This window comes from Candoia aspera, chromosome 4 (assembly GCF_035149785.1).
Source record: "Candoia aspera isolate rCanAsp1 chromosome 4, rCanAsp1.hap2, whole genome shotgun sequence".
NCBI lineage: Eukaryota > Metazoa > Chordata > Lepidosauria > Squamata > Boidae > Candoia > Candoia aspera.
Genome location: NC_086156.1, coordinates 19,486,732 through 19,508,262, shown reverse-complemented (window position 1 = coordinate 19,508,262; position 21,531 = coordinate 19,486,732). Strand labels below are relative to the sequence as shown.

The 21,531-nt window shown below is 43.6% G+C and overlaps 1 protein-coding gene across 1 annotated transcript in view; it reads right to left on the bottom strand.

The window, feature by feature from the left end:
- Window positions 1-21: 21 nt before the first annotated feature.
- PIP4K2A (phosphatidylinositol-5-phosphate 4-kinase type 2 alpha) overlaps window positions 22-21,531 on the bottom strand; it is a 69,363-nt gene continuing 47,853 nt past the window's right edge. Inside the window, exons 6-10 of the mRNA XM_063303528.1 lie at window positions 20,694-20,732; window positions 19,335-19,448; window positions 17,285-17,525; window positions 8,019-8,122; window positions 22-6,579 (exon numbers count right to left, since the gene is read on the bottom strand). Of these exons, the coding sequence (XP_063159598.1) occupies window positions 6,499-6,579; window positions 8,019-8,122; window positions 17,285-17,525; window positions 19,335-19,448; window positions 20,694-20,732 (579 nt within the window). The 3' untranslated portion in view covers window positions 22-6,498. The remainder of the gene's footprint in view (window positions 6,580-8,018; window positions 8,123-17,284; window positions 17,526-19,334; window positions 19,449-20,693; window positions 20,733-21,531) is intronic.

Here is a 21,531-nt window from a genome sequence, read left to right as displayed (position 1 = left end):
CAAATACAAGGAGAGACAGGGTTTCCTAGCAAATCAAAAGTGCTTTATTTTATAAAGCCTTACTCATGTCTAGAGTGTCTTTTTAGAGCTAGGTGATACAATTTGAAACTTCCTCACCTCTCCAAACAGTTTAACAGATAATAAATGACAAGACAGTTACAGACAGAAAAGGGTGCTGAACTTATTTCATTAAAACACATATGCTAATTGGCCACAATGGAATAGTTACTCTTTAATGTAACATGGTCTCCCAGAAATACTCTTGTAGTCTCATCAAACTTAGAAGCCATTGTGCATGGTAAGAAATATAACATTCACATGACATTGGAGATCATGAGTGTTGCATGTACAGTATGAGAGAAGGAATAAAAATCCCAAGCCACAGTTATCAACTTAATACAGAAAAATACAGGGTTGTACACATACATTACAGTACTATTAACATCACTAGAAAGGTCACATGGTGGTAAAATTTAGAATCACTCTGGATTCTAGGAGACTAGATGGACATCCAGGAACAGGCATACTTGGCTCATAAGAAAAATCTAGGTGTGCCTAATGTACAGAGTAATATTTCTAGTATATTCTGTTACCCACAAGATATCTCGTTCCTGACTTCTAATAATCTTGTTACATTGTCTAAATGTTAAATTAATGGTAAGCCTGGCTCACATATTTTCATTGTTGCCAAAAGAAGGTATCCTAGGGTCCACCATTCAGTTAGATCTGCCATAGAGCACTTCACCCAAGTTTTAATTTGGGCCTATCAGATTTCTTTTAGAGTTGTCTATTAAGCTTAAAAATACATGGAATCAAGTCAGAATGTTATATTTCCCCTATTTGGTAAAATATAATTTTCTGACAATTATGTAATTAATAATATACAGAACATAAACCAACATATGGATTCCCATCCTGGTTGAATATTAGTCAACAAAGTTTTTAAAAGGACTATATCAGAGTCCCAAGGAAGTATAAACTCCAAATCCAGTAACCTTTGTAACCTGCATCTAAATATGAAAGACTGGTGAGATTTGCAATGTGCTGTTTAAGTCTGATAGTAGTGGTGTGTTAAAACTGTTAGCTTAGGTTTCCATATAAGGTATGTTACTACAGCAAAAATTACTCCTTTTAACAGAACAAATTGTGAGCAAAAGCTCCTATTTGTGGGAAAAAAGCCAGCACATGACAATTTGTGGAACAGAAACATGTGGAACCAACCTAACTTGCAATTAAAGGGCCTTTAAGGCAAAAACAAAGGAAAAGGAACTGCAGAGAACACCACATATGGAACTGGTTGCTCTGCCACAGGTAGTCATGTCTCCTAATAAATCAGAATAAAGACACTTGAGTTTAAACACACACATATTTTTCCATATTATATTCAGAGTAGGAAAGCTGACTGCACATTTATTGACTCATTAGACATTGCTAATGTAACTGAAGACTGCAGCCTAAGTTTAGAGGGACGTTGCCAGCATCAGTTCCAAGATCAAGGCTTAAACTGCAGTGGTCAGTACAGGATGGGATAACATATTGGCTGAATTCATCCAAATATTAAGCCATAAAATATGCTTCACAAACAATGAAGGTGGGTTCATATAACATGTTAAACCAAAGCCGAACAAATCACATTATGTCTTAGCATAATGCATACACCTAGTTAATGTAATCAGAGGAAGGGAATACTGAAACTACCCACTAGGGCTGTGCAATGCTTCTGAGTACATCCCAAAGAAATGCTCCTAACCATGCTGCAGCACAAACACAGCCTCTCTTTAAAGCAGGATTTTCCCAGGATCCCATGGCAGATACGGAATGATGCTACTTTCATTCTCTGAACCACTTTTGCTACGTATTTCCAAATCATGGCAGACCTACTATCTATTCAATCCACAGCTACATTATTTTTCAGAGAACAGCAAGATTTAGTAAAAAAGAAATAAATGCTGGGAATTGTAGCAAAAATAATTGAAATAGGGACCTGCAGTTATAACTAATGAAGTTAAGAGAAAGGAATTGGGACAGAAGACATACAGGTGAGAGTAGAAAAAGTATCAGTAAGTAAGAGGCACTTAGCACAGTTATTTTGGGAGTGTCCAGCTAATAGCATCTCAGGGGCAGTCCTACTGCGATCTGCAACTGTGAGGTATTCAAGAGGACCTAATATGAAACACTTTCAGATTAGGCCCTCTGACATTCCATCTTGATGTTTTGAGGATGGAGACTTCATTAAACAAGAAACTGGATTGAAAATTAAATGAAACAATACTCAATTAGCAAAACAAAGGGTTAACAATTTTGGAATTCCCTTGATGGACAGCCCAGTGTTAAACGGTCAATCCGTTCAATAATACCTGAACATCTGTAAGAAATAATTAGGAAATTAGAGCTCAATTAAGGAAAATGGGATTGCTGGAATAGGTTAACCAAACTGAGCACAGCAGAAGAAAAAAGACTACATTTCCTTGTGCTAACAATATGACAGAGGATAAGAATTCCATTACAGATGGCAATCTGAATAAAAAACACAACTGAAACTTGGAAGAAATTAGAAAAAGAAGGGTTAAATGCCCATGTTGTAGAATAAGAAAGCAATACATTAGATCACTGTATCCAATGTTAAATAAGAGAAGGAAGTTGTAGCAAAAACTAAAAATATAAGCATCCACAAAAGAACGTGACCTGTGGCTATCAGCTTGTAGGATCTATCAAAAGGGTTCAAGTATCCAAGGAGGAGCAATAAATCATATTATTAAAAAACAAATCATATTTTAAGTTTTGTTAATTTTGGAGGACATTGTTTTATCTTATTTCATAACAGAGTCAGTAGACATCCAACTACAGAACTGGGATGAAGTATAATAATTAACTAGTCAGGGTAGAAATTGGCCTGGAGAAGAGCTGACTGTATAAGCAATAAAGGAGAATGAAGGTTCTTTTTCTGTGGGAATGCTTGCACAAAACCTATCCTGCCTATTTAAAAATGTAACAGAATCAACAGGAAAACAGAAAAATGGGAGACACACACCATGTTTGTCATAGAGGGAGAAAATGGTAAGATATGGAAACACGAAATTTTGTAAAGAGACCAACAAGAGATGTTTAATGTTAACTCCCCATAAGGGAGGAGTGTGTAACTTCCATATTCTCCAAGAGCTGCACCACACTTTATGCAGCATGTTGAGAGCTACACTCCTAATGCGTGTGGAGCCAAGATCCATTTGGACATCCAGAGTTTTTCATGGGTGAAATCGGTGCCTTAAACCTTGCAGAATTTGGAACTAGTTTGCCCCTGAAACTGCAAAACTGGGAAAAAATGCAATAAAATAAAAAAGGAACCAATTCTTTTGGCTCTACTTTTTGCACTTCAGCCTTAAGGAAATGGACAGATCTTATGTTGATATATTAATTTAAGAGGGAACAGCGAAAAGCAACAAGTGGTTGGGGCACTCGTCATTCTACACCTCTATTGCTTTAGCCCATTTTATTTATTTATTTGATTTCTATAGCCGCCCATCTCAGCAAGTAACTATCCTGAAGCACAAGGTATATAAGCCCCAAAGTGTCATGCAGCTTATTTGAAAAGCCTTGCTAGGAAACTAGAATTGTGCAGAATTACAGAAGTGTGAGATACAACCTGTAATGCAATAGAAATTAGTTAAATTTATTAATAATCCTGAAAAGTCACCAATGGTAGCATTTATGGTGACAGTCCACCCAAGCTTATAATTACCATTACATATCCAATTGAATTAGTAGAAATTCAGGTGAGAAGAGAGGTACCACTTCATTTGGTGACCATATATCAACTGGGAGACTCCTGCTCTATACAACAGCAACAGTATCTCCTCTGTGAAAATTTGGAGTTCATTTATAAAAAATAGAATTTTCAAAGGCATGAAATTTTCAAATGTTATGAAAAATGAAATGGAACCCAAGCAATATGTTCAAAGGATTTCCAAAATAGGTATGATATATGGAAATAATATTTGTGTATATCCCTTGCTTCAAATTAATTATTTACCAGTTCCTCATTTTACCCTACCTAAAAACCGTTGCAATGTTATCTAAAACTGATGTGATTTTGGGTATCACATGCCTGAATGGATTATCAAAACCTAGAACAGAATTTGTAGCTATTCTAAAATACTGAATGAAACTAAAGTTATTAAGGAAATGCATATGCCATCCAGATGTGCTACAGCTGACATATATTAAAAATCAGCAGCAGCATCAGGCAACAAAATAATCAACCAATTATAGACATTTATATCAAATGGGAAGAACAACATAGCTGGTGTGAAGCAAATGTAAATTACACCTTTTTCCTCATGCAGTCACTGATGGTTTATATGGCTGGCTGGGAAGTATCCCAAGAAGCAAGAAGAGATGAGGCAGCAGCATTTAAGTCGATGTTTTAAGCAAAAGAAGTTGCTTTATGCCCAAATATACCATGAATCCTGTAGCTGAGTGTTATCTACGCTGGCAGACCACAGTTCTCCAGAGGATCAGCCAGGAATCTCTTCCACCCTCTCTACAGATTCCAGCAAGATAATTCAACACTTTTGCCATGTACATTAAATGACCTAATACTAGGTCCTCCCCATTTCTAATTAGCCCCTCATTTAGGTACAATTCTCATAGCTGGATGGTCTTGAAGGCCCATGTAAGCTTTGAAATGTCCTCAACTCTTTTCTGGGCCAAATACAAGGGGCGTCAGGAGGGAGAATAGGATTAGTTATTAAAAAAAAACACCTATCAACTTTTGAAGCATTATTATTGGTGAAAAAAAGAAAACCTACTGAGATATGTTTAAAAAGATAATAAAAAACACAGATATTAATAGGGATGATATTGCTTTTGACTACATAAGATGGCATGACCAGTTGTTATTTTATCAGAATTCTCTAATCAACCCTACATGCACTGAATTTGTAGCAGTACTGACATTATATTAATGGAGAAGGCAATCTGGCACTCCAGGAATAAAGTTATAGATTGCAGAACATGATTTTTTTCATTTTTAAAAAAAATTGCCTATGAATGTCTACTTAAAGAATTTTAAAAGGCACATTGTTTTTGCACAGTGTATACGTACAGAATATAATTTTAAGCATCTCTAATTCTGTCCTTTTCCAAAAACTCCAAAAAGAAAAACCAGCAGATTACAGGGGACAGCACAGTTCTAGGCAATTATTTAAACAATATAATTTAGAGAAAGACAATGCTAAATTATGATAATTAAAATACCATTTAAAATACTTCAGAACAATCTGTCACTGTTGTAAAAAAAGAGAGATTCTATCACAAGGGTGAATAAAATATCTGCTTTGATACATTACTGCATTTTACATCTCAAGAAATTACTTCATCTGTACTGCAAAGTAACTTTACATGTAAACTTCAGATTCGCAACCTATGCACAGACTCAAGAGCATCCCTGTTTTCCTATTAATGTAAACAATAAAATATAGGGCTTAAAAAAGAATATTTTAATAAAATATTTTAAAAACAGCACATGTAAGCTTTTAATGTCTTCTTTTGATCTCTTACAGGTGAACAAACCTTCCTACATCTTTGTTCATGTGGGGAAAGAAATGCTATTGTTGCCCCCAACAATTCATTTTTCTAAAAAGCGTATTTGATTTTCTTTGTACTATACTCAGTTTCTATATGATAAACATACAATGTAAAATCTTCATGTTACAAGACAATTAAACAGTCTATATTCCTCCCACCCTGATCCTCAAAATGGGTTTTCCCTTGGCAAAGAACACACAGAATGATTATGGCATTAGAACTTGATAAAACAAGAGCCAAACTTCTGAAATGCTGGAAGACTATTTCCTGTTGCAATGGGCTTACTTAGTAACATTTAAAAAAAACAAAAAAACTGCCAAGAGGAAAAGCTTCCAGCAGATAGTCGTTATTCTTAAGGAGCGCAAACATGCAGGATTGTTAAGTGTAACATTCACAATAAGATCAGAGTCATAATTACCACCAATACTATCGTGCATCTATCAGTTCAAATTATAAACTGATCCACAGTTTACAACTTCGATTCCAATATTGTAGGTCTCAACATGCACATAGTCTTTTCTTCCCTCACCCACAATTTCTTTTTCTATTCCATCTCAGCTAGTATCCAGAGTGGTGTTGTTGCAATGCAGAGTAGGAGCTGATGTATTTTAGTTATTATTAGTTAATTTATATTCAATTTTGCACACTCACACACACATACACTCACACACACGCATACATGTCAGAAAAAGCTAAAACTATGCTGGGCATAATCAGGCAGCTGTAAAAGCGAATATTTCACCCCCGTCAGTCATCTTTGCCAGCAGATGTAAATGGGGTGGGTGGGGTGGGGGGCTGCCTTCTGCAAGAGAGAACTTGAGTTCCTTTTAAAAGAAGCGTTCTTAAAGACCCCTTACACACTTGTAGCAATTCACTGTTGCTTCCAGACCTTGTACTGTCCAACGGAGCATTAGGTTACGTTAAGATGTTGGCAATAAAGTCCAAGAATCGCTTTGAATACTGTTCAGGATTAACTGTTGAAATCTCTGCACCAGCCTGAAAAACCAGAAGATGATGATGACAGACAGCTTAAATGTAAGACAGCAGAAAGTCTAGGGCATCTTACATCAGTGTTCCCCAACCTGGCACTCTTCATTTATGCTCAGTTTTTCCAATTCCCAGCCTAGGATTACAGAAGGCTGTCTAAGGACACCTCCCTTTGTGCCCATGGGCTTCATGATCTACCCAATTTTATTTTTCAAAGTCTTTTAATTCTTTAAAAATGGAAAACTAGCATTCTGTCATGTAGAGCGTTCACCTCAAACATAATCTTTATGTTTAAGAATGCTCTGGAACCCCATTTACCTTAAGGCATTTTTAGAAAACAAAAATAATAGGGAATAGGAGCCCAATGATTTGTTAGGAAGAGTGTTTACTCTGTTTGGAAGGGAAGGGAAGGGAAAAAAAGCAAGACAGGAGGAAGCTGAGGTAGAGTATCTTAAAATACCAGAGAAACTGTTGGGAGCAGACATTCATTCAAGACCCTTCCTACATGTTCCAATCTTTTACCTTTTTCTAATCTCATACTTGCTCTTCTATGCGAATAAAGTGTTGACTGTTGTATAATATGGCATACCCAATTACATTTCTGTATACAGAATTTAAAAGTTCAATTTGGACTTTCTATGTGTGGGTGCAGGGATATAAAAAGGATACTCTGGTGCTCTGAAGTGGGCAGGATGAAAAGGGTGTCATAAATTTTGTGGGGATTTAAATTACTGATTTCACCTCTTAATAAAACCCAAGCCTCTACTCCCAAAATGGATCCTGGCCTGTCCACTTTGCGAGAAGCCCTCAACATATTTGCAAAAGTTGGTGTGACCCATAAGCCATTGAAAACTGCACTCTCCTGCTCTATACTGCAAGGAAGGAGAAAGGTCTGCCTCTGCTTCATCTTGGCCAACAGCAAAGGCTCTTCTCTAATCATGGAAACGTTTCCCAGGATTGACAGGGTTAATTGGAAAAATATCCTGAATTGATAGGTGGCTCCCTGCTGGAGAGAGTAATTCCCATCTGGAAAGATGGAGGGTGTTGATGATTTTATTCCTACTCTCCACCTTTAGGAGGTTCTACACACTTTCAATCCTAGAGATTACTCTACAGATCTTCAGACTATTTCCAGAAATTATTTAGGGTTCATAGTAGTCTAGGTATAGGAGACTTATGTATGTAAGAGAGAAAACTGTCCCTTCAGAAAGGAATGTAATTTGAGAAAGGGTAATTCCCTCTCAATAACAAATTCCTAAAGTAAACAGAGCCGTACTCCCATGACTTTTTTGTGAGTAACATCTCTCACATCTGGTCTCTCCTCATTTTAGACAGGTCCTCGAGATTGAGAGCCAGGGGAACATAAGCGTCTCTATATGCAAACCCTTTAACGATCCAAGCCCTGAAAATCACTGACAGAGAGGAATGTGCGACGGAGGCATACTCACCCCATGTTTCACAGTTTTTGCAGCATGGGCAGCTTTCTTTTTGGCGTCATAATGAGTAAGAATGTCAATAATAGCCATAAAGTATACCTCTTTTCTAACTGCATCTATGGGGAAGGGAGGGGGGAAATGGAATTAAAACCATATCTGGGGAGATTGTTAAATGAACAAATATCAATTGGGATAAATTGAAACAGTTTCCCCCAAACTGGTGGACTTCAGATATATTGAATTTCAACTCACATAATCCCCAGCCAGCATGAACAAAAGTATCTCCAGTTTGATATTAGGGGGAATCGTAATGACGTACTGCTGGGTTGGGGGAATGAGTTCAAATATTAATGCTACATTTTATTAAACCCTCTTTAAAAATGGTTGGATTTTAGTCATTTAAAATGGCTATAAAAGGCAGGCAAGATTTGGCAATTTTTATTTTATTTTATTTATATAGCCACCCATCTCACATACGTGGCTCTGGGCGGCTTACGAAGTTAAAACTTAACCTTCTAAAATTGCAAGAAAATCTGTGCACATTCCACCAATAAGGGTTTATATTGTACTGGTTTGATAAGAAACAGCTAAATTATGAGTTCTTAAAGTTTTAAAATCAGCTAAGATAGTCCTGGCTGCAAAGTATACCAAGATGATAAGGTACCCAGAAGGAAAAACCCGAGAAACATTTGGAGGTGTTGGGTATGTTTAGTTTGAAGAAAAGATTGCAGGGATGTTGGGCAACTGTCCTCATCTACCTGAAGGGCTGCCATGTGCAAGATGGGAAGAACTGTTTAAAGTTTTTCCAGAAGACAGGAAAAGAAGCAGTGGGTTTAATGTTGGCTGGACATCTGGAGAACTTTCCTAATGGAAAGAACTGTTTAAACTCGGAACAGACTGTCTCAGGATGTAGGGGACTTCCCTGTGCTGGAGGTGCTTAAACAGAAGCTGGATGGCCATCTTTACAGATGCTGCAGTAGTGGATTCATGCACTGGGCGGGGGTTGTTCTAGATTACCTCAATGATTCCTTCCACCTTCAGTTTTGTAGGTCTGGCATACATTTTGAATAACTGAATGAATTACCAATATCATAAATGCTGTATCTTATACAGCTGATATAAAGAGCAATATGTATGTACGTGTGCCTCTGAGTCAGTGTTGACTCCTGACAACTGCCTGGGCAAGTCCCTGCAGTTTTCCTGGCAAGATTTTGGAAGTGGTTTGCCATTGCCTGCTTCCTAGGGCTGAGAGAGACTGGCTGGCCCAAGGTCACCCAGCTGGCTTTGTGCCTGAGGTGGGACTAAAATTCAGTCTCCTAGTTTCTAGCCTGGTGCCTTAACCACTACACCAAACTGGCTCTTAAAAAGCAATAAGATAATACATACAGTATATAATGGTTTCAATATTTTAAATGCTAAATATTATGGAGCCAAAATAAAATTTTATTTTGCCCCTTCCTCTCCAAAGAGAGTTCTTTTGTTAGTCAAAGAACTTCCTTTAAAAAATAGTTTGAAATCCTTTATCTTGTCAAATTTTATCAAATTTATGAGGTCTTCAGTTCTGCCCCATCTGCTGAAGAAATTATTGGGACTGAAAGAAGTAGCAGTAGAGGCACATGAACTAAACCTATAAACAGTGTCAGAGACCACAGAATGTGAAGACTGGGTACACATATGATGTACCTTGCTTTTGATTCATGTCTCAATTTGCAGAACCCTTTTAAATCCTAGAATTAATCTGCAATCATACATTGGAAGAAAGCTTCATCCAATTTACATAGACTGCTTCTGAGTAAACTTATATAAAACTGTCACAAATACATTGACAATGGAGCAAAGATTTGGCAAAAACAGCAAGATGCTAGTGATTTTGCTTTAATATACAATTCCTAATGATTATGCTTACATCTGTTTTCTAATGCTTTCAGCACTTGGACTAAATCTATTTCTGGCAATTTTGAAATGCTGTATGAACACAGACCAGGAGACTGTTATTTTCAACACAAACTCATTTCCATTATCTGTCATGAGTGCCGTTGAGCTAAAGTAATCAGCGCAATGGCACTCATGACAATGACAAGGAAATAGGTGAAGGGGTACAAGTTAAGTAGCCATCAACCCACAACGACTAACGGCTAACAAACAATAGATAAACGGATCACGGAGCCACCCAAGCCATCAGCAGCAATACCACGGGGATCGCCCAGCTGAAAGCAATCAGCAGAAGAATGAAAACCTGAGGATGGGCGATCCTAGAAACCCTCAACCAATGGCAGGGCAACGCATGGGACAAAGGGGGGTGACGTGACCGAGAGCGAGGGGGCGCTGACCGGCGCGGGGTATTTAAACCCCGCACCGGCGCGCTCCTGTCACTCTCAGCTTTTTCTAACAACGTTGTACCTATCCTGAAATAAACCAGAGCCTGCTTTGCAACCCAGTGTCTGAACGTTATTCAGAGGTAGGCAGCGCATGACATAAAGCTGAGAGTCATAAACTCAGCCTCGCCGAGCCCCACCGGACGACAACGAGCCGCGGGAGGAGTAGACGGCGAGAAGACCAGCAAGATGAGGCCGGAACGGCGCGGGCAAGGAGGGCGAGCCGCGCGGCAAGAGACAGAGGAGGACCGACCGAGGCCAGAGGCACCGCGGACTCCCGGAGCCATGGACGCCCGCCCCACCCGACCCGAGCCTCAGCTCCAACCCCAAGGGGAGATGGCGACGGAGGCAACCCGACCGCGGGGGGGAGCAGCACGACTTCCGAAACCAGCGGAGGACCCCGCGCCCCACATCGCACCCCAGCAACGGGCGTGGAGCGACAGCCCCACGGTGCTCGACACGGAGGAGGACGACGGAGACACCCATCAGACGGAGGAGGAAGCGGACCCGCGGCGGAGGGACGATGAACCCCCCCCCCCCGAGGACGCGCCAACGGAACCGGCCCCAGCGGCGGTGCGGGCTGTGGACGAGGAGGCACGAGCTGAACTCGCGGCCATGCGGGCTCAGCTGACGGAACTCCGGACCATGCTCCAGGCGCTTATGCCCCCCGCGCCACCCAATGACGTCCCCGCACAAGCCCACACCCCGAGCGAAGCACCGAACCCACACGAGCCAGCGGAAAGCCAGCAGACGGCACAGGCGGCCGACACCACATCCCGGGAAGCGAGAGGCGGGGCCGCGCAAAACGCCCGGGCCCCAAAGGACTTCCCCATCTTCTTCGATGGGACCCCCTCAAAACTCTCGTTTTTCGTCACCAACGCTAGGGAGTTCATGGGGAGGCACGGACACTCCTATGACTCCGAGGCCGACAAGATCGGCGCCGTGGCAATCAAACTCCAAGACAGGGCGGCGGACTGGTACGTCCAACTGTACGAGTCCAGCTCCCCCGCCCTCGCCACCTTCCCTGCTTTCATCAACGAGATGAAAAACTATTTCGAAGACCCCCTAGCCAAAGTACGGGCGAAAAGCGCACTCCAGAGACTTAAACAGGGCGCACGCACGGTCCCTGACTACGCCCTGGAGTTCAAAGCCCTCGCGGGAAAGGTCTGCGACTGGTCTGAGACCACCCTGCTGGAAATCTTCAAAAAGGGGCTCAACCGCGACGTTCTCCAATGGGCCCTCTACCGCGACGACCCAGAAACGTTACACGGGTGGATCCACCTCGCGGGGAAAGCCGAACACGCGCACCGCACCTTCCTTATGACAACCACGGAAGACACAAACTACGTCGGGAAAAAGGTACCCGCACCACACGGGGGGATGGCCGGCCCCACATACCCTAAAAAGAAGTTCAACCGGGAGCCCTGCGGGAGGTGTGGCAAATTAGGGCACAAGACGGCGGACTGCTTCGCCAACCGACCGCCGACCAGCGCGCCCAAGCCCGCCCCGAAAATTAGCCCCAAACCACCCAACCCGGGGCCGCCCCCTCACCGCCGAATGACCGTGGCCACAGCGACACCGGAAGAGGGCTGGGACGCTTACTGGGGAGAAGAGGACAATACCGACCCCGACCAGCCGGCGGGAAATGCTCCCCGCTTGCCCTGAAACGCGTGGCGAGGCAGGCGGCGGGACAGCAACGCGAACCACCTCAACGAAACGACAAAAGCTCCGTAATATTGGCAGCAATTCAACTCTCTGCCGGCAACGGAGCCACCACGGCCGCGGCACTAGTGGACTCGGGGTGCTCAAAAAACCTTATCCACCCCGACCTAGTCGCCAAACTCGAACTCCGCTGCTTCCCCCTCCCCACGCCGCTGGCATTCCACCAGCTGGACGGCTCCACAGCGGGGGGGAAACCAGCCACGCTACAAACCGAGCCGGTCACCCTGCAAATGGGCACTCACACCGAGCGCACATCGTTCGTAGTCACGCCCATCGGACGGCCCATTGCAGTCCTGGGGATGCCATGGCTCGCGAAAAACAACCCGCGGATCAACTGGGCGACCCGCACCTTCACATTCGGCGACGGCGAGTATCGAGCACCAGTACCAGCTGGCAAAAGCAACCCCACGGTAGGACGAGCGGAGGCGACCACACAAGACAACGCCGCTACCACTGCAGACCTACCGGAACAATACGCCGACTTCTCCGAGGTCTTCGGAGAAGCAGAGGCAGACCAACTACCCCCCCACCGCAAGACGGATTGCCGAATCGACCTACTGCCCGACGTCCCCCTACCTAGACCAAAGATCTATTCGATGACCCCGAAGGAGATGGCAACCCTCCGGGAGTTCATCGATAAAAACCTAGACAGGGGATTTATAGAGCCAGCATGCTCACCGGTCGGAGCCCCCGTCCTATTCCGGGAGAAGAAAGACGGGACCCTACGGCTCTGTACCGACTACCGGGGCCTAAACGCGGCTTCCCTGTCCAACAAATACCCCTTACCCCTGGTGAAGGACATGCTCGCCCACCTGTCCACGGGCAAAGTCTTTTCCAAATTGGACCTGCGCGAGGCGTACTATCGCATCCGAATCAGGGAGGGGGACGAATGGAAGACGGCGTTCAACTGCCCCCTAGGCGCTTTCCAGTACAAGGTACTGCCCTTCGGACTCGCGGGGGCCCCTGGGGTGTTCATGCAGCTCATCAATGAGGTACTGCATGAACATCTGTTTAAAGGGGTCCTGGTCTACATCGACGACGTCCTTATTTACACAAAAACATACGAGGAACACGTAACCTTAGTCAGGCAAGTCCTCGACAAGCTCAGAAGGGCGCAGCTCTATGCAAAGCCCACAAAGTGCGAGTTTCACAAAGACCGCCTAGACTATTTGGGGTATCGAATCTCCGGGGACGGCATCGAGATGGACCCCGCAAAAGTCGAAGCGGTACTAAACTGGGAGCGGCCCCGCAACAGACGGCAACTACAGAGCTTCCTGGGATTCGCGAATTTCTACAGGTCCTTCGCCCGGGGGTTCGCTGAGATAGCCCTACCCTTAACGGACCTCCTCAAAACCAAAGGGGTGGGGGACACCAGACGCGCCAAGAACCCAGGCACAGTGCTGAATTGGACTCCCGCGTGCCAGACCGCATTCGACAAGCTGAAAGCGCTGTTCACGACGGAGCCAATCCTCGCGCACCCGGACCCAGAACGGCCGTTCGTGGTCCAAGCCGACGCCTCAGACTTCTCCCTGGGAGCCATCCTCCTACAAAAAGACTCCACGGGGCTCCTGAAACCATGCGCCTACCTGTCAAGGAAGTTCTCCGAGACAGAGAGGCGATGGCACGTCTGGGAGAAAGAAGCCTTTGCGGTGAAATCGGCACTAGAAACATGGCGTCACCTACTCGAGGGAGCCACCCAACCATTCGAGGTCTGGACGGACCACCGGAACCTCGAGGCCCTACGAACGCCTAGACGCCTTAGCCCAAAACAGGTCCGATGGGCACAATTCTTCAGCCGCTTTGATTTCCAGTTGAAGTTCATGCCGGGCAAGAAGAACTTCCTGGCCGACGCCCTCTCCCGGCTGCCCCAAGACGAAGAGCCCGCCCCAGACACCATTGGGACGGTCCTATCCGCCTCGCAACTGGGGATGGCCGTGACCACCCGAAGCGGCGCACGGAGGCAGCTCGACGCTACGGCGCAGCCGACGGCGGGACAACCGGCGACGGAAAGAAGGCAACCGCAACTACCAGGGGGAATGCGCACGGACCTCGCCGCCGCCCTCAAAACCGACCCCTGGTTCCTGGCAAACCCCGACAAGGTAACGATGGCGCAAGACCTAGCATGGGGGGAAGGCAGAATCTACGTCCCGGACTCGCAACGCCAGGCGATCTTGCATAGGTCACACGACGCCAAGCAAGCGGGACACTTTGGGTTCCTCAAGACCCTACACCTAACACGGCGGCAATTCTGGTGGCCCGCGCTCAGGCGAGACGTAAAAACCTACGTGGCGTCCTGCCCAACGTGCGCTCGGGCCAAACGGGCACCAGGCAAACCCGCGGGGCTATTGCAACGGGTGGCAGAACCCTCCCGCCCATGGGAGGAAATCTCTATGGATTTTATAGTGGACCTCCCACCCAGCCAGAAGAAAACGGCCATTTGGGTGGTGAAGGACTACTTCTCAAAGCAGGCCCACTTCATCCCCTGCACGTCAGTCCCATCCTCACAACAACTAGCCAAACTCTTCCTCATCCACGTGTACAGGCTACACGGATGTCCCGCACGTGTGGTGACCGACAGGGGCACACAGTTCACCTCCAAATTCTGGCGGGCCTTCTTGAAGCTGACGGGGACCCAACAGGCCCTGTCTACGGCTTGGCATCCGCAGACGGACGGAGCCACTGAGGTTCTTAATGCCACCTTAGAGCAATTTATACGATCCTATACGAACTACCACCAGGACGACTGGGCTGAACTGCTCCCGTTCGCCGAAGTCGCATACAACAACGCCGTCCACACGAGCACGGGAAAAACCCCGTTCGAAGTAGTCTCGGGGCGCGACTTCGTCCCCATACCGGAGCTACCTCAACCCCCGGAACCCCAGGTGGACGCCAGCGACTGGGGACGGAAGATCGCGGAAGCATGGCCAGTAATCACGGCGGCGCTGAAGGAGGCACAGGCTGCTTACAAAGAGCAGGCCGACAAGCACCGGCGCCAACAACAGACGTTCCAGGCGGGGGACATGGCCTATCTCTCCACCAAGTTCCTAAAGTCAACCCAACCCTCGAAAAAACTGGGGCCTAAGTACATCGGGCCGTTCCGAGTCACGCAAATAGTGAACCCGGTAGCAATACGCCTGGACCTGCCACACAACCTCCGGAGGCTCCACCCGGTGTTCCACACCAGCCTCCTAAAACCGGCAACCACCTCCCGATGGCACCCAAGCACGCCTCAGCCCGCACCGCTTATGATCGACGGGCAACACCACTTCGAGATAAGGGACATCCTCGACTCACGCAAGCAACGAGGAACCCTACACTATCTGGTCAGGTGGAAACACTTCCCCCACCCGGAATGGGTGGCGGCGCACAACGTTAAAGCGCCTGACCTGACCAGAGCATTCCACCGGGCATACCCCGACAAACCGCAATCAAGGTCAGCAAAACCAACCCCCCCCCCCGCAGGCCTCCCCCCGCCTCCCGTGCCCCAAGGGAAGGGGCCCCCCCCAAGCCCGCGACTTGGGTGGACCTTCCCCCCCCCCGGGACTCACTCCCCCCGCCCCGGGCCCACGGGGTGGTGACAAACGATCGCCAGCACCCTCCCCCCGCCCCCTGGCCGCGGGGGAGTGGCAAGCAAGTCAACAGGGCAACCTGGGGGCAACGCCCAGGAGACACAACAAAGGCGACGCACTCCAAATAAGCAAAAAAGGGCCCTACCTGGAGCTGAGCAGCACCCGACCAGCCACGCCTCTCGCCTCGCCGAACTGAGCCAAACAAACAGGGTGTGGTTGGAGCATGCGCACGCCAGGTCAGAACCCGAGCATGCGCACCATGGACACACCCTGGGAAGGCACGTGGTAGAGGGAGGAGCAAAGGGAGGGGCGACAACTACTCCGGCGGGAACTTTGAAAAAAAAAAAAAAAAAAAAAAAAAAAAAAAATGGCGTTTTGACAGCTCCATGGGGGAAACCCAGAAACCCGGGGGAGAACACTATTCGGAAAGGGGGCAGTATGTCATGAGTGCCGTTGAGCTAAAGTAATCAGCGCAATGGCACTCATGACAATGACAAGGAAATAGGTGAAGGGGTACAAGTTAAGTAGCCATCAACCCACAACGACTAACGGCTAACAAACAATAGATAAACGGATCACGGAGCCACCCAAGCCATCAGCAGCAATACCACGGGGATCGCCCAGCTGAAAGCAATCAGCAGAAGAATGAAAACCTGAGGATGGGCGATCCTAGAAACCCTCAACCAATGGCAGGGCAACGCATGGGACAAAGGGGGGTGACGTGACCGAGAGCGAGGGGGCGCTGACCGGCGCGGGGTATTTAAACCCCGCACCGGCGCGCTCCTGTCACTCTCAGCTTTTTCTAACAACGTTGTACCTATCCTGAAATAAACCAGAGCCTGCTTTGCAACCCAGTGTCTGAACGTTATTCAGAGGTAGGCAGCGCATGACATTATCCTTGCTTAGAACAGTTTTCTCTATTTTCTTTTCTTTAGGAAAAAAATATGGAATTGAGCTTCATGCTGAAAAGACCGAAAACTTTGGGAAATATGCCACAGAAATGACTTGCTTTTTGTTACTGCTATCCAGCTCTACCAATAGCTGTGGTTTATTTGACAACATCAAGAACAGCATTGTTTAGCAAATAGATTTTCTAAGTAAAGCAAATAAAAGTTCTTTTTTCTGGGACACCAAGTAAGCATTTCTTGATCTTTCCACCCCACTCAGCAATTAGGTGGCTGCTGAAAACAATTCTATTCAAAATTGGAGGCTTATGATGGAACAACTAAACCACCATATTATGGTCATTAACTGTATGCTTTATGTGTTTGTATGCTGCTACATTTTATTGTATTCTAACGTATTTTTAATTCTGTACCCCACATGGAGATGCACTGTATGGCAGGCAGGATATAAACATTTAAAATATATAAATACAAAGATAAATTGCTGAACTCCATTCCTCAGAGTACCCATAATTTTACATATTGTTAACACATCATAGATTATCTAGTTTCAGCCATGATGAGAAATAGGTATGAAATCCTACTAAGATGAATGAGGGACTCCATAAACCATTTTTTGATCCTTATGTGGTTCTTTTAAAAATTCAGAGATTGTGCAAGAACCATAATGTCCTTCATGTCTAAATATTTATAACAAAGCCACTTACTTTCATGGCATTTTATACCATAAACATCAATGGTTGGATCAAATTCTCCTGGAGCTAAAGGCTGCAAACTGTTCAGTGTATTTCCTGGGCTATCTGGAGGTGTTCCAACCGGGTGAGCCCCATCACTTTCTCCTTCATCTTCATCATTCTCTTCACATTCCACTTCCTCTTGCTCTGCTCTTTCAACATCATGAATTCCAACAAGCAAGCTATAATCCATGAGTTTTAATTGAGCAAGGAACTAGACAATGATAACATAAGAAAAAAAGGAATCCATGATCTAATCAGAAAATGACACTTTACTGCAGCAAATGTTAGCTTCTACTAGCACAGATTTGTTCAAGTAAAGATAAAAAAAGTGGGGTTTAATGAAAAATACAAAAAGTATTTCAAGAATGTAACCAAGTTAAAGCAGCTGAATGCAGTATCTACCCAAACCTGTTGGATTTCAGCTCCCACAATCCATATCTGGCATGCTGAAGTCTCTACTATACCAAAGCTCCAACTTTAAGTCCAGGTTGATAGCAGGTGCAAGTGAAGGATTAAATTGCAAACAAGACAGGGACAATTCTTTGCTACAGCCCTGATCTGGTTTGATTCCTTCCCCTCCATATCAGCCACAAAAAGCCACATGAAAAATATCAGGCTTACTTGGGCCCTGAAAATCAATCCTGAAAGAAAGACTGGAACAATATCACATTTACTTCCTCCCCAGCTTTATAAGAAGAATGTTGACATAGAAGCTATGTATACATTAAAGGAATGAAAGCATATTGAATTGATTAGTCAGAGCCCAGCAGAATGCAAATAGAAGCCAAAATGAATAATCAGCCAGCCCCAGAAAATGCATCCCCCCTATAAAAAGAATCCCCCTACACAGAAGGGGCATTCTTTTTATGATCGTGAGATCTGTTACTATAACCCAGACTTCCCATCTGAATGCATTTCGGATCAGTTAGGTTGCAACTCCCATAATCCCCAGCTTTCATCACAAATTGGCAAGGAATTGTAGTAACTGAAGTCTAGCACACATTATCACTGTAGATAAATAAAATATTTAGTCAGTATGAAAAGTAAAACACATTTAAACTGAAATGCAATAGATGTGAAAGCATAACCTTTTGCAGGAGCAAAGCTACTGTCTGTCTAATTCTCAACAAAACAATTAAAAATATATATTATGAATATAAAATAAATCATGATGCAGTTCTAACCTTCCATTATCAACAAAAGATTCTAAACTACCTGACAATAATTGCTTATGTACAAATGTAATGGTACTTCTGTAGGAATTTTAAGGAATAGTGCATTCATCACCACAAGCCCAAGTAGAAGGCTGACCATCTAAGAACCCACCATATTTCAACAGCGGAAAGACAATTTGATCCATATTTCACAGGCACGTTAGCAAATGTTTATAGTGCAAATTAGCAAGTCAAGGTAAAATACCATGAATATTCAAATATTTAAGAACAGAAAAGGCAGAATCTCTATTATATAGTGATAATGTATTGGATTATTATACCCTTTCATAAGGGAGGGATCATTTTACACTGCAGGGAATAAAGCAGCATTAAAACCAAAACAGTCAATCTCAATTTGAGATCTGCAGCTTTTTGGTAAGGGCAGGGGCTTTATTGCTTATTGGCAGTTATTGTAAACCAACATGGTAAATCCTAGACAGTGCAGACAGCAAAGGTCCTGCAGCTTCATTCCTGTCACTCACAGACATGAGAGAGGCGTGCTTGCTTTTTGGCATCCATTCTGTCTTCCCTGTTTCATTGCACACATATAATATTCATGAAAGCAGGGTGCCTTTTTCAGGTTTCCATGAGAGCTTGAAAAAAAAAATGTGGCTGCTTTAATGAATAGCAGAGAGATGCTGTCAGCACAGAAGGTCGAAAGCAATTTTCAAGGAATGCACAGATATTGAATGCATCTGTGCAGGAACATCTTGAAATATTTCAATTATCAGCCCTATCAGTTAGGTGGTACAATGACAAATATAAGTGTTTTTGGCAAGGATAGTGCATTTGCCTAGAATTCTTACCTCAACATCCTTTTTAAGCTTTTCAAGGAACATCTTTTTGTTGGCTTCATCAATATAAATCTTTTGACCATCGTTGATGAAGTCATTGTCTTTAAATGTTGGCAGTTCTTTGGCCTAAGACAGACAGACAGACAGACAGAGGCCATTGTAAAACAATGAAGGCAACAGAATAATGAAACGTCAATTGTCTGAGCAGAGCGCAACTAATCATGCACAGCCATCAAAAATGCAAAGTAACAGCCACAAGGGGGCATTTCAGAGCCACAGAACCAGAATGCAGCGTACCATTTCTAACATAACGTAAATACAAAAACACTAGCATCTTACTTTCCTCTTCCACTGAGAGCCCTTGTTTGTTTTCATAACTCATATGCTTACATTAATCCATAAAATATTCTGATCTATAAAATCAATGTTTAATGTGTTTCACCATTCATTGATACAAACCCCTTAAAAAATAGGTGATGGTCTAACAACAAAACCTGATTTGTTTGCCAGGAACTAGCAAAAAAGGCTGCAAATACATCACTGATAAAGCATCCTGCAAGTAACAACCCAGGCAATCCTGTTCAGGGGGCTTTCTAAAATCTGTGTTATCAGAAGTTCAGAAGCAGGTCTGAGGCTTAAGTTCTCCCCAATTTACCATGATAATAGAAGATGCAACAATACTGTTCATGAAAGACTCAAAGTGATGAGTTGTTAAATTGATTTTATGTCATGCTTAGGGACCACTGTTCATAAAGTAATTATATTATTTTCTTGTACATAGTTTTGTGCAAGGAATCCCAAGCTGGACCTTAAGACAAAGAAGATAAAGAAATAGAGAGATGTAACTATGAATCTAAACATTAAGGGACTAATGTGGACATCTTTTGATAAGTCATCATAAAAAGTATTTGTGCTTGAAATACTTTTTATGAGGGCTTATCAAAGGATGTCCACAATGCTAAAGCCAACCTGACCAGGGAACTGACTTTGAAGTATCAGGGATTAGCAATAAGTGATTAACAACAAAGCTTTAATCTGAATTTCTACACTGAGAAAAGTCTTGAACCCGATGGCCTAACTGCTCATTTTACTTCTATGATTGCATGAAAAATATTTTAATGTGCAACAATGTACTGATGTACATTTCACGCAATTCAAGAAGGAAAGAGGGGAGGGGAAGCTGTGGAAATATATCCTCTAAGTAAGAGCTAAGACTTGGTGCAACAGAAAAGGTAGAACACCCAAGAAATAGCTGTATATTTGTTAGAGCAAGAAGACTGCCAAGAATAATACTCCACAACTAACATAAATTTGTTCTTTCTTACAAGTTGAAGGCAGATGACTAAGTATATAAATATAACTTTGCCACACCTTTTCTTTGTCACTGGCTTCTCTCGCTACTGTTGAGCCCTGGAAGAAAAAAACAGGACATTTTGTTACTAGAACAATACTGAAGGACAGAATTACAGTAAGCTTTTCATCATTAGCCTAACAGAACATATTCTAAACTCACTCAGATTACTGTATTATGAACAAATAAAAAACTACAATTCAAACAGTCCAGATTAACATAGATAATAACAAAAGAAAACTCTCTTTATGGAAATTTGGATTTTCCTGACCCTATTACTATTTTCTTCTATTATATTACAAGCATCTGGAGCCCATTAGCTACTAACATGTCAGCCATAACCATTCCTGGATAGAGGAAGTGTGCCCCTGTTTTCAATGCTCTGGTAAAAACCACAGGTAATTACTGTAAACTATTACATGCATTAACCTGCTCCTGTAGATCTCTCTTACATTTCAGACAGTTCAAAACATGAGTTAGTGGTTTTCCACATACCTCTGGAAAGAATTTGAAGTACTGGTATTAATAAAATAGTTGTTACCTTGTTTTACAATGTGTGTATGGTGTGAGCATATGTGTAACCTGTCCCCCTCCCTGGATTACACTGAATTGTAACTCACTTTCAAAATGGTCTATAGTGCATATTAAAAAAAATTAAACATACATTTCATTGTAAAATGAATCCAAGTTATTAGAGGAGATCAATTAATCAGTCAAATCTGTGTCTAATATTTTAAAGTATTTACATGATGGGAGGATAGTGAAATTTAATATTTTATGCTAATTAAAAATAAAGAATTGCAGCTCTGAAAATTAAAACTATAACACATTTACTTAAACTATTGCACTTTCATTTTA